Below are 13,361 nucleotides of genomic sequence, written 5' to 3'. Positions count from 1 at the left end.
TACAGAGATATAGACTCAGTGGTTGTCATGATCTGGCTAATTTCCAAATATACCAGTTGGATGCACATATCCAAAAATGAAGCTTCTGGATGAAGTCCTCATGATCACCTTACACTGACGTTCCAATCAGACCTGCTCGATATACTGATCACCCAGTCATACTCAACACACTTAAGATTTGGTATTAATCTGTGTAAGCCATGGGTTTATTAAATAAAATTAATTTGTTCCCCCCAGTCACTTCTAGATTCAGCTTTGTTATTATGGCATGACAAATGCATCAATCATGTTCATGATTTGTTTGAGTCTGGTCTATGAGTATGATGTTCTGTACTTTTACATTGGTAGTCCATTAAGTATCCCTCCATGACTCAGTGGATTAAAGAGTACATTTAAAGTATACATTTTGTACAGTAAAATTATTAACAAAAAAAAAAGAACATGTGGTGTAGTTAAAGGTAAACTTTCATTTTTGTCATTCACAAAAAGGTAAGTTCCTTTGATGCTGTAAATGTGTTGTTACTACTATAAAGGACTATGTACTAGAACAAGCACATTAACATGACTCTCTGGCTTGGTTGTTATAGAAAAACAGCTTGTGACCAATCAGATTTCATAATTCAACAGCATAAACATTTGTAAGGAGCAACCTTCTGAAAATAAATCCAGATTTGCTCTATTCGTTGGCCTCTTTTTTTGTTTTTTGTTTTTGGGCAGCCCCAGGTGTCCTCCCTGTGTCCCCCACCTCCCAAGTAGAACCAGCCATGGATGTTAATGTTGAAATGAATGTTGCCTTATCTTGCGCCTTATTGCTGAGCAGATGGAGGCACAGTCAGACCTTACTCAAATTCTGTAGTGACTCTTACACAGCAGGCATTCTTTCAGAAAATCGTGCTGAAGAGAGGCATTAAAGTAGGTCAGATTTGAATATTTCATGCGAATACTGACATCTTATTTATAATTACAGTGCAGCACAGATTTAACATTTAATGATTTAGCATTAAACTGTATTATCAGTTGTTTGCCAGGCTCTGAGGTTACCTTTTAGTGCTTTATGTCCAAACCGTAGGGTGCATAGAGGCAAATCTGTGTTCGATTTGTTCAGTGAACATGAACACTAGGAGACTTAGTGTTCTTAGATAACCAGACCTTACCAGAGCTTTCCGATAGAAATCATAGGTCTTTTTAACAGCAGGTGGGAAACCCTAGCTGAGTACAGATAAAGGTAGAGTGGGCTGAAAATCGACAGGAAGACATCTGAGACATGGCTGGCGTTCTGACCAGAAAGGATTATGTGTTGTTATTAAGGCAAGGCGAGATGAAATCAAGCACGTATTAGCATAACCAAGTAACTGGCTAATAACTTGCTAGCAAAAGTACTCAAATGTGAACAATAAAAAAAATGCAGCTAAAACATATACATACAAATGACTTAATTAGCATACTGGTGTTTTGAATAAACGGTTCAATGAAATTAATGAAATGTTTTCAGATGTGTTTTCACTTAGTTTTGTGGCTGTTTTTATGAGCAACTTGTTCTAGCTTGCGAATGTTATCTACTGCTTGTAGGATGCAATTTGCAAAGCTTCATGACAGAGGCACTGTGATGCTGCATAAAGAGCTGTAACATAAATCCACTATTTATATCTGTATCTGTATCTATATCTGTATCTATTTAGTGTTTCAGTGAAGATCGAAAACACTACAACAGAAATGAGTCTGGAAAAACTGACAGTAAAAGGTCCTTAAAATTCTTTAGTATTATTGGTCTAAACTAAATATAACTCAATGCAAATATATTTTTTTGTATCTGCCTATGATATATTTAAATTAATTTATTTAAGTCTATTGATTATTTGAATAAGCACTGTATGTACATTTGTATCCGACTGCATATGGGGGAAAAAAGTCTTGTTCCATGTCAACAACAAGCCATATCTCCTATTATTATCTACAGTATTTTGGGGTATGTTGTGATGACATCCGTTCGTTCTGAATAATGTATTCAAATTTGAATGTATCAACATACAAGTTCAAAGGTTTAGTCAAATTTTATTTTTTATTTAAGTTTTTTTTTTTTGCTTCATAGTTCAGATGTTTTTTGTTTTTTTTTAGGTCTGTCTTAAATTAAAATATTAAAATATTATACAGTAAGTACATTACATAGGTTTTGCCTGCTCTGCACCCTGCCTATGAAGTTTGTCACCTGGAACATGAGTGCATAGTAAGAAATAGGGGGTCAAATTTCACAACCTTCATTCCATGCAAAAATGCGTTCCGAAGTTAACCTAAGATGCATATAAAGCTTCTGCAATCCAACTGAGCTAAAGTGAGTTGGTGTCTTCCAAAGTTACGCTGTGTGTTTGGTGTGAACTTCTTTCCTTCCCCAGAAGATTGATAGATTAAAGATCTTTAATTAAACATTTAAAGGATACTAACTAGATTTAGCTCAGTTGGCCTGCAGAAGTAACGGAAAGTAACGGTTGTGAGATTTGGTACTCATGTTCCAGGTAATAATTTTCAGTATGCAGAGCAGGAAAACTATTAACAAACATATGATAATGTATTTACATTCACCTAAATATTGTGTCTGATATAATATAATATAATGTCTGATTTAGGACAGTCTGTTTTTTTTCTTTCTTTTTAACTGGATGATTAGTACTGGAAAAACTTATTCCAATTACTAATTATTGTAATGCATTCCCTGCATTACAATAATTAGATCGTACCAAAAGTAATAGCAGTAGACAAAGGCTAACAAAATAAAAAAAATTTAACAAGCAGATCCACAGTCAAAGAATTAATGTGGGAGAGTGCTCCAAGTACAAGGCAGTCTGTTATTTTCATTCAAGGTCGCAGAGATGTAAACTCATGTGCTATCAAGTTAGATGTCCTGAACTTAAACCAGAATGTTGGGTTATTATATTAGGTGGCATAACCTGCCTATAATGTTTTATAACAACAAAGGATGGTTCTGTTTTCCACAATACATAACTTCGTTTTAAGCCACATTAACTGATTAGCCAGGTTCAAAGAATGAATGAATGAATGAATGAATATATGAATGAATGAATGAATGAATACTGTCACTGCATGGGTGCAATCTTTTATGTTAATCAATGTGGGCTTTCTTTGTTTTATGAGTTTTAAATCCACACCTCTAGACCATTTTTAAAAAGCTTGTATTTTATATTGGGTGTACAGTAGACTTTAATGAAAAATAACCTGAGCTCTTCTGATAGATTAATGCTTATATTTGTTTTATGGAAATATTTAATGATCATTGCAGGTTTTAGAAGAGTTTATGATTTAAAAAGATGGAATTTTTTACATGTAATTTTAATATCAGTCACCTGCACTGGCTCTTTAAGATGACCATCAATAATTATTTGTTCTGCCATTATATTATTTCTATTGCAACTCTAATATCTAATGGCATAGAAAAGCCTTGAGTTTCAAGAATGTTCTTCTGCAGCAGTTCTTAATACACTTCAACTGAACTGAATGACAGATAATTTCTGTTCCCTTATAGTGCAAAATAAATGTCTGATTAAGGCAATTATTCACAGCCAGTGATTAGCCTACTTCAGGATACCGACTTGCAATTAGAGATAAAAAAGAACAAAAAAAAAGTTTTGAAAGATCCTCATAAAGCTAGTTTTGGTTGACAACAACCATAGTCTGTTCAGATCTCTCCTGTAGGCTTACATGTCAACATGCCAGCTGTAGCCAAAATATGGTCGCACAGCTTGCTTGGCACATTTGAAACCTGCATTCTTGTTTTTTTGATTCGAAGAAATGAAAAATTAAAACCTACTTTTCTTTGAACAACATAAGTTACTGACAAAACAGACAGAAGTTGCAGCATGTGACATGTTCACTCTTGTGCTAGATGACAGCTAATCCATCACTGGAGTATCTCGCTAATAAAATGAGACAAAGTGTAAAATTTACTTTTGTAATATTTGAAGAAAATGATCCGTCATGTCGTTGTCTAGTTTTTCTAATTGTTTCGTTATTCTATGTGTTTGTAATGTAGCTTTAACACTTCTAATAGTTTGACACCTCTCAGGCCCACAGAGACGACACAATGTGGAAGAGAAGGTTAGAGCGTAGTGTGTGTGTGTATCTGCAAGTGTGAATGTGTGTGAGTGTGTATGCCAGTCGGAACTGCTTTATTTATTTCCAGAAAACTGTGATCACACAGTTTTTTATGAAGGCAGGCTGGGCTTGGATTTAATTGCTCTTTCTGTAGAACTGTACAGTTTATTGCAAGCAATACATATAAGATGTCTTTAAAAAAAACAACAGGTTAGTCATATGAGAAAGATTTGTGAGTTGTGCTCATTGATGACAGTCTATTCTACAATGTCACTAAATTTTGATGATAATTATACATACGTTGCATTCTAGCATTTTAATTATCTGTTTATTTATTTATTTATTTATTTATTTATATTGAACCAACCATTTCTATAGTCGCACTTCCAGTCTACAGTCCTTATATGTCAGTCATATAGTATAAATACATTATGACACACAACTAGAATGTCTTTAATGGTCATATGTGAAAGTGACAGTGTTACTATGTTCAGTAACACTGTTCTGAAATCGAAATATTTATAGCTACATGAGTTTATCTAGAAGGACAAAGCACTATGAAGTATATTAGTAAGGTGTTGGGCCGAAACAAGACAGTAGACCAGTTTCAACATGTTTGGTCAAGATTATATCTTTGGAAGTGTATAATGGGAGGATGTATCTCCCAAAAGATATTTCCCAGGTTGCCAAGAGCGCTATCTAGCACAATCATGTAAAATCGCCTATGGGGTTTGTGTTAATTAGCAGTGACATTTCTTTCCAAGGGAAAGTTCTACATTTTAAGGCGTTTCCTTTAGAGGTGTAACTTCTCTGGTTAGATTTAATCATATGACAGTATATGACTTGCATTTATATATTTTTGTCATTAAGCTACAGCCTTGCTGTACAGTTATTTTATTTAATTTTAACTTTAATTTTATATTTTATTTTATTCTTTCCTAGTTAAATTAATCTTTTATTTTATTTTTCATATTTATTTCTTATTCATAGTCTTTTATTTTAAGGTCACGAGCAGTTGTCTAAGCATTTTATTGCATATCGTACTGTGTATGATTGTGTATGTGACAAATAAAATTTAAATTTGAATAAATATTCCTTTACTAATCCTAATCAGGGTTCAATACCTGCTTTTTTTCCTCCTACAGTCCAAAACCATTAGAATTGGTGTTCCCAAATTGCCGGTTGTGTGTGAGTGTATGTGCTTGTGCCCTGCGATGGACTGACATCCCATCCGAATAGTGCCATGAGTCCTCTGGGATAGGCTCCAGGCCCTGTGTGTGCCCTGTGATGGATTGGCACCCTGTCCATGGTGTACTTGTGCCCAAAGTATCATGGCATAAGCTTCATGTCCCTATGACCTTGTACAGGAAAAGCAGTCTGAAAGATTTTATTATGTTTTTTATTATGTTTTTATCAAATTAAAGAATAAACTTAATCTTTATCACAGATCTTTTTCACTGCATTTTTTTAATTCTTACAAATCTACAAGACTGAGACTGAATATTCAGGTTTAGAAGTTTTTTCATGTGCATTCCTAAACAAAGCTCAATCTAGAACGCTAAAGGTTTCTTTGTTTTGTCCCTTTCATATTGGAATTCATATGGTTTTAGTATATATAGAGGCCTATAACTGAGGCTTTTCATATCAAAGATGGTACAGAATAAAACCCTTTTATGGACACCTTGAGGAACCTCTTTTCTTTATATTCTAATAAAGTAATAGAAATATAGATCTATAAAACTGACCTAAGGTCTCTTCGGGGGTGAAAAATGAACTGACAGTTACAAAGCACTGACACTGGACACTCATTCCATAAATGGTAAATAAATGTCTTATTACTGATGGTTTCACCATCTCTGTTAGACTTTTATCTTATTATTATATAGACATTTGTGAATAAGTGTTTATTATATAAAATATCCTATATCAGAATAACCACATTTAAGGTATTTCATATAAACAAGTCTTTTTTTATAATATAATCAGAAAGCTATTTTGCCGCTATACACACAGTTCTTTAGGATCACAGTCCTGATACACATTGTTTTTCTTTGTGTATCTGTTTTCATCTACAGAGGCGGCGTGACTCTCTGGGCTTTTGTGCACCAGAGTCGGTGCCCAAGCCAAGCTATGCTGTGCGCCGAAGATTCTCGGGGCCACTGCTGCTGCCTCCACTTTCCCGTCGCCACTCCATTCTGGACACCAAGAAGCTGCTGGACCTCGAGGCCCTGTACAAATCAGCTTTGGCAAACCTTGAGGCACAAGATCCGAATGTTATTATCAATGAACCCAGGTCAGTGATTGTCCATAGTTCTAGACGTAGATTTAACTTTAAATAGAGGTAAAGAGTAAATGGTGGCATTGTACAGTTTTATGATTATTATTATAAAAAAAAAAATTGTTAGGGGTTTTTGAAGGTTATGGGTTATAGTCACAATTTCAAATCTATATTATTTTCAGTCATTCTTGTTTTTACTTGTTTTTAACTCTTTTTGGAGTTTCACTTTGTTCTCTTAATGTCCACATTGGTTTCCTCAGAGTTCTCCACTTTCCTTCACCTCCTGAGGTGAATTGACTCTGCAAAATTCAATGTGACTGTGTGTGTGTGTGTGTGTGTGTGTGTGTGTGTGTGTGTGTGTGTGTGTGTGTGTGTGTGTGTGTGCGTGGTGCATGATGATAAACTGTATCCCATCCAGGGTGTACTCTCTGTTTGCACGTAGTGTTTTTGAGATGCAACACTATTACCAAAGATGAAAGAACGAATCAATGAGAAATCAAATGAATAAAAACACAGACCCTGGTTCTGCTTTAAAAAACCCTGGGGCACTGAAATTCACTTACCCTATAACTTATCCACTTAGACAGGTTGTAGTTTTCAAAATAGAATGCTAGAACCAATATCGGTTTTCAGGATATACACTCAATAGACAGTTCTCTTCATACAGTCTTTCTAAATGTAATTTTATAAACACATAAATTTGAATACAAATCCAAATATCATTCTGTATAGTTATTCATTTCAGTACCAAGCTCAGTGCTAGATGGTAGCTGATGCCAATATTAGCCAAGTAGCATTTGGGTTACATCCACCAACTGGTGCCGTCTCTCTCGCTGGCAGAGATTATGAGAAATCAGCCTTTTTATTATGCTTTTTATGCATGCATTCATACATCACATTACTCAGCATGGCCGAAATTCGCTGACGCAAAGCAGCCATGCTGGAGTCAAAGGCTAGTGCCTGTCTGCAATGTAGATACCAGATCAGAACACACATCAGGAAGCCTGAATGGCTTGTTTTGCAGCTGCTCTCATAACTCTCTATCCGGGCCCCCTCCCACTCAACTGAATGATAATTACTTGTCGGATCAAATGGCAGGGAGATTAAGTGGAAGAAAGGTCAGCAAGACAGTTTACAAGGTAGCTATGCATTTCAGGTGCATTTCCTCCACTCACTCACTGTGAAGCTGTTCATGTTTAGTTTTTCCTATAGCAACAGCATCAATCCAGACACAGTGATCGAAATCACCAGGGTACAGTACATTCTCGCATCTTTATTTCATAGTATACAAATCCTAACATATGTTTTAAAAGACAAACAGCATACCGTATATTTAATGTATTTTTAAAAAGGATATTTATAATGATACTTTAACATTTATTTAGTTGTTTAGAAATTTTTGTTTATTATTGAATAATGCACTCATTAATTATTTTGCCTTGTATAGTTTTCACATATAGATATTATGTCTATTTTATTGAAATAAATAAAGTTTGTAAATATACTTATTTTATACTAAAATTAATTCTATTACATGGATTTACCCTAAACATGCTTATTATTATTTCTACAATTATTTACCACTATTTATTTTTGTTTAACTTACATATTTTACTTGGGGTGAAAATTCGGCCCTTAATTTAAATATATTGAAATTTAATCATCTTTGTAACCACTCATATATATTATTGACCCACTACTGAGGACAGAAGGGTGTATGTAGAGCCATGGAACAGAGTTTCAGGAAAGGAGAACCCTTTTGGGATCTAAGACTCTTTAATAATTCAGTAAGCATTTAAAGAACATTTAAAGGAGAACCAAAAACCTCAAACTTCCAAATAACCTTTAAAACCATCAAAAACATTACTTTAACCACAACCACATTTCTTGATATAAAAGCGAAGGTGCTGGAAAAAGGTTCTTTAGACCTGGGTTGTAGTTTTTGTTGTTGTTGTTCTTTAACGATTCCAAAATAATTATTCAATTGTTGTTGTTTTTTATGACAAAATATGACTAAAGCATCAGGGACCAAATGCTTCTTCAATTAAAACGTATATTTTCAATCTACAATGTAATGTTTGTCAAAATGACAACTGTGACCTAGGGAAAAGGGTTGTTTGAATTATTTATACATCCATAAATCTATTCACTTTCTTTTGTTTCTTTGTTTCTAGTTGTTTATCTAACATTAGTTTTATTGACACCCCATCCAGGGTGTATTTCACCCAAGGATAAGATGTGTAGAGAATGAATGAGTCAGTGAGTGAGTGAGTGAGTAAGTATTTTTATATTTTTATTTTTTTATTTTGCTTTTGCTTCTAGACATCTAAGGCTCTTAGGATCAGCTTTGTGAACAAAATGCCGTATGTAACTACACTCGTTTTGCCCTTGTGCCTGGTAAATGCTTCTTGAGGGTATTTATTCAATGGTTCAAAAATCTCCCCCTCAAAAAGGACCTCTGACAATGATTCCACTTAGATAGAGAAGACAGTGTTCAAGCTACAGTATGTAGGGCTCTACATATGCTATAGAACTATAGAACATTTTACAAGGATTTGAGTTCATGTAGTGTTCATTACCATGGCTGATCATAGGCTATTATACTATACTTAACCTGTCTGTGTTGCACTTAACTTTTTTCCCCCTCACTCTGTTTTGCTTCTAATGCATGTCAGTGATGCACTGCATACACACCGCAGTGAGAGCTGTTTCTTTTCTTTTTTTAACCACAAACACAAACACACACACACACACACACACACACACAGATGGAGTTGGGGGTTAGTGTGTGCGCTGATGTAATGCAGGCTGGGCGTGAGTTTGATCAGACTGATTCAGTCTCTGCACTTCTCCTACAGACCGGAGGACTGACTTCAGCTCTAAAGCAGAACAGCAGCTGAGTCAGTTCGCTGACTGAGACATTAGATATATATATGTGTTAGACGCAGTGTGTGTTTGTTTGGAGATCAGCTCGACTTTAGTTTCGGACAACTTTTTCTTCGCGCCTTTCAGCACCAGCCGCGTGTGAACAGCTCCGTGCGTGCGATCATCTATTTAACTTCATCCGAAACACAAACTAGATTTAGCCAGTGAGTGTGTGAGAGTGTGTGTGTGTGTGTGTGTGTGTGTGTAGCTCAGTGCGGAGAGTATGGAGTGCGCGGCGCTGACTCGCGAAGGCGCCGGTTCCGCCAAACCACCCAAACATTTGTGGAGACAACCGCGGACTCACATCCGCATCAAACAGCGCTACCACTCAGACACCGAGCGCTACCTGGGTCGGAACAAACCTGTGGAGCCCCCCCGACCCGGACTCAAAAAGCCGCGCATGTCCTGGCCGTCATCTCTGCACAAACGGTAAAATGATTCTTCACTGTCCGGTGCTTGCAGTCTTGAGAGAATTACAGCGCACACACCCTGTGTCTTTAGTTAGGGACAGAAACCCACCTGCTACTGTATATTAGACGAGCTATTGCACTATTCCATCATTGCATCAATTTACCCAGGAGGTTTGCACCTCTCTTTTCACTATAATTTCCCCCAAACCTGAATAACAACATGTTGAACTAACACTTGTTTGGGTATAAATGTCTTAAATGTTATATTATTACACTCTCAGGATTTCCTGATTCGCATGATTGATAATTGTGTTTGCCTGATTTCAAAATATCCCTCACAAACCCTATACTAGGGTATCCTTTACTGCAAATTATTTTTAAAAATACAATTAATTCAGCTATGCAAAACATTATTATTATTATTATTATTATTATTATTGTTATAGGTTTAAAGTTATGAAGACTTTACACTTCACCGTAAAACACAACAATGCACACAGCATCATATGCCATATTTAAATAGCATCATTACCGTTATTATTATTACCCTGTATGGCACATATCTTCACTTTATACCAAATACAGTTCATACTTTTTTTAATAGCTTTTATATACCTTTTTATAGTTGTATGAAGCATTTTACTGCATGTCATAATGTGTATAGTTGTGTACAGTCCGTAAAATTTAATATCATTTGATTTGAAAACATATATCCATGTTCGAAAGCTGTATAGGTACAGCCTTGAAGGTAGAGTACCTCCTGAGAGACCAGGGAAAGTAATATTAACTCTACAACCCTTTTGTTCCAGAGAGTGTAAATCCAGCTGGACACAAACACCGGGACTGATAATTCAACACTAGGGATTTGGTGGTGATCATAACAGAGTGAGACAATATTTGAACATTACAAGACAATAGCGGAAAGGAGAGCGAGCATAATAGAAGCGTGTGCCAGCCGCTGCCATTTAGCTTTGCCAGACAGTGCTTCTGTTAATTCGATTTGTGGCTCACACGTTTATAAGTGCCGCTTATTATTTTTCTCTTTGGTAACACTTGTAATGCCGTACAACGTAAAGCCAAATTTTACTTACCTTTTCCCATGAAATAGTTTAGTGCATCTGCGCACCATTAAATACAGGTTATGCAAATTTTTTTTTTTTTTTGCAAGTATGTGATGAAACCTGCCAGTGCCGTTTGTTTGGCATTGAGTTTTGAATAGCATTGAATCACAGAGTGCCAGAGGTAGGTGTATGAACATGACTCACAGTGCTCTGTCTTCATTTATTTATGTACTTTTTTTTATTTTTATATATTAATGCTGAATTCCTATAGGCCCATGACATTTATATCCCCCACACAAGATGACTCAGTTCACATGGACAAGGTGTGGGAAACAATTTGAGGTCATTCGACATATGTATAATGCATCATCAGCTAGCTCACTTTAGTCGCTCTAAAATACTGTACAATATACAATATTGGCGCGAATTAATATTTTGGGGTGGCTGTATGTTATTAGGCAGATAGTTCTAAATGAACAGTTTATTAATTTTATTATAATAAATTTTCCATTCTTTTGTTTAAATGCACTGTTCTGTTGGAACTCAACGATCCTGGGAATTAGCACTGCATCAGAGTTTTTCAACCTCTCCCCACGTTTCTTCTGACATGTTGGGCAACACAGATCTTTTCAGATCACGCACTATAGAAACAAGAGCCCCCTGGTTCCCTGCTGTCATCTATCCTATAACATATCGAGCAGTAACGCCACATGGGGTCCTTACTTGAGGCTACACTTTCCGGACAGGCAGGTTTATACGAGTCTCCTGCTATTCCAGAGCCCTCTCCTCGTCAACCCTAAAGCTTGCGTTTGTCCACTTCACTAAACTCTCACTGCAATATATTTCGAAGATCAGGTACAGGTGGTGTGGATGTGAAGCCCATCTGTTTTCTAGGAATAGTTATAGAAAATACATTTATACATAGACACTATTTATAGTTGCATCATGTTTATTGAAGATTATAATTTCACAATAATAGTCGTTCATGAAAGATCATTTTAGGATGAAAATATTATTCTGTTTATGCAGAAAACATGCCTGTAGGCTGTTATTCTAAGCAATAAATAAAGAAAGACTAATAGCTTTCATTAAATCAAGATGGGGAAACAACAGATAAATAAACTAAACAATATGAGATCTTTGTAAAAATTATGCCATTTTTCAGCATTACCCCACATTAAGTGACATTATTTAAAAATTATGCTAAGCATGATGGTATTTAAAAGAAAAGGGCTTAATATAATGTGTATATGACTAAAAGACAACCAAAAAAGAAAATTGCAGAAGTCTTATGCTTTTGCTTTGCCAAGTGCAGACAAATTAGATTTGAAAGCAAGTGGTGAATATGTTAAATAAATTATTTATGGATTTATCAAAATGAAAAATACATTTTGAATTCCTGCAATAGTATAAATAAGCTCAAGACAGATAGTTTAATCTCTTAGCCCTTCATAGAGAACAAAGCCGAAATAATGCAAATTGCAATGCAATGCAAATCTCCAATTTCCTATTAACTCCTCTGTATGTGTTTCTTATCTGTGCTAAGAGAATGAAAGAAGTCATAGAACTTGTGATTTAATATGGACATTATAACAATATTTTATTAGGAGGACAACATCAGTTATTGTAATATAATCTACTTTCTAATGTGATCACTTAAAAAAAGACATAAAGTGAGGTTCTGTTAGGACATCTTGATTCCATAATGATGTCCTGATATTTATTGTTCTGTGTAAATTTGATGGCAAATCAAGTTATAACAAACAGCTTGTCATATTCTGTAATTGATTGACACACTGTCCAGGGTGTACCTCGCCTCGCACCCCTTAAATGTCCTGGGATAGGCTCCAGGTCCCCTGCAACCCTGTATACAGGATAAAGTGGTACATAGAGGAGTAAGTAAGTGATTGAGTGAGCTTGCCATATATGTACAAGCAAAGTCAAGACACTTGAGAATGAGATCCTAATTGATGCATGATCAGAAGTTTAAAAATCAAAATCGATATTAATATCATCATGCAATGTAGGTAATACACTTAAATGTCAAAACGTAATTTGAGAATGTGATTCAACATGCAAAGTGAGTAATGGGTACATTAGTGTACAAGACGAGTTTAGCCGAGGATGTGCATCAGGAGCTTTGTGTATGTGTACTCCAAACTTAGACTGGATAGGATTGTGCCTTTTTTACATTTCAAACTAAGATGTAAAACTGTTCTTTTCTGCTTGAGCGTGCTGTTAGGATTTTTCTGACACGTTTCCTAGACTGTGAAATTTCCCAGACTTTTCTTTCTTTCTTCATCCTCTGTTTGTGTATTCTTAGATTCCCCATAGATGGTGTTAAATCCTTCCAAGCACTTCCTCATTCCTTATATGGCAGTACTTCCTATAGCCAGTGTCCGGACGCATGTCCAAGAAATGTTCTCTCCCTTTGTTCTGCCCGGAACACGTTAATTAGCTTTGTATATTTGAGGCAACAGATGTATGTGATACAAATATATTTTTGGCTGAAAACTTTAATTCTGTCTATCCTATAAGTAAAACACAGAGATCCTTCAGACAATGCCATGCATGCTGTGTGTA

At 35.6% G+C, this 13,361-nt stretch overlaps 1 protein-coding gene across 1 annotated transcript in view; it reads left to right on the top strand.

The window, feature by feature from the left end:
* LOC128542626 (cAMP-specific 3',5'-cyclic phosphodiesterase 4D-like) overlaps positions 1-13,361 on the top strand; it is an 85,857-nt gene that overhangs the window by 6,100 nt on the left and 66,396 nt on the right. Inside the window, exon 3 of the mRNA XM_053512562.1 lies at positions 6,180-6,397. Within this exon, the coding sequence (XP_053368537.1) occupies positions 6,180-6,397 (218 nt within the window). The remainder of the gene's footprint in view (positions 1-6,179; positions 6,398-13,361) is intronic.

The sequence above is a fragment of the Clarias gariepinus genome, chromosome 15, assembly GCF_024256425.1.
Source record: "Clarias gariepinus isolate MV-2021 ecotype Netherlands chromosome 15, CGAR_prim_01v2, whole genome shotgun sequence".
In the NCBI taxonomy this organism is placed as follows: domain Eukaryota; kingdom Metazoa; phylum Chordata; class Actinopteri; order Siluriformes; family Clariidae; genus Clarias; species Clarias gariepinus.
The sequence above is the reverse complement of the archived record's forward strand: the minus strand, read 5'-3'. Positions and strand labels throughout refer to the sequence as shown.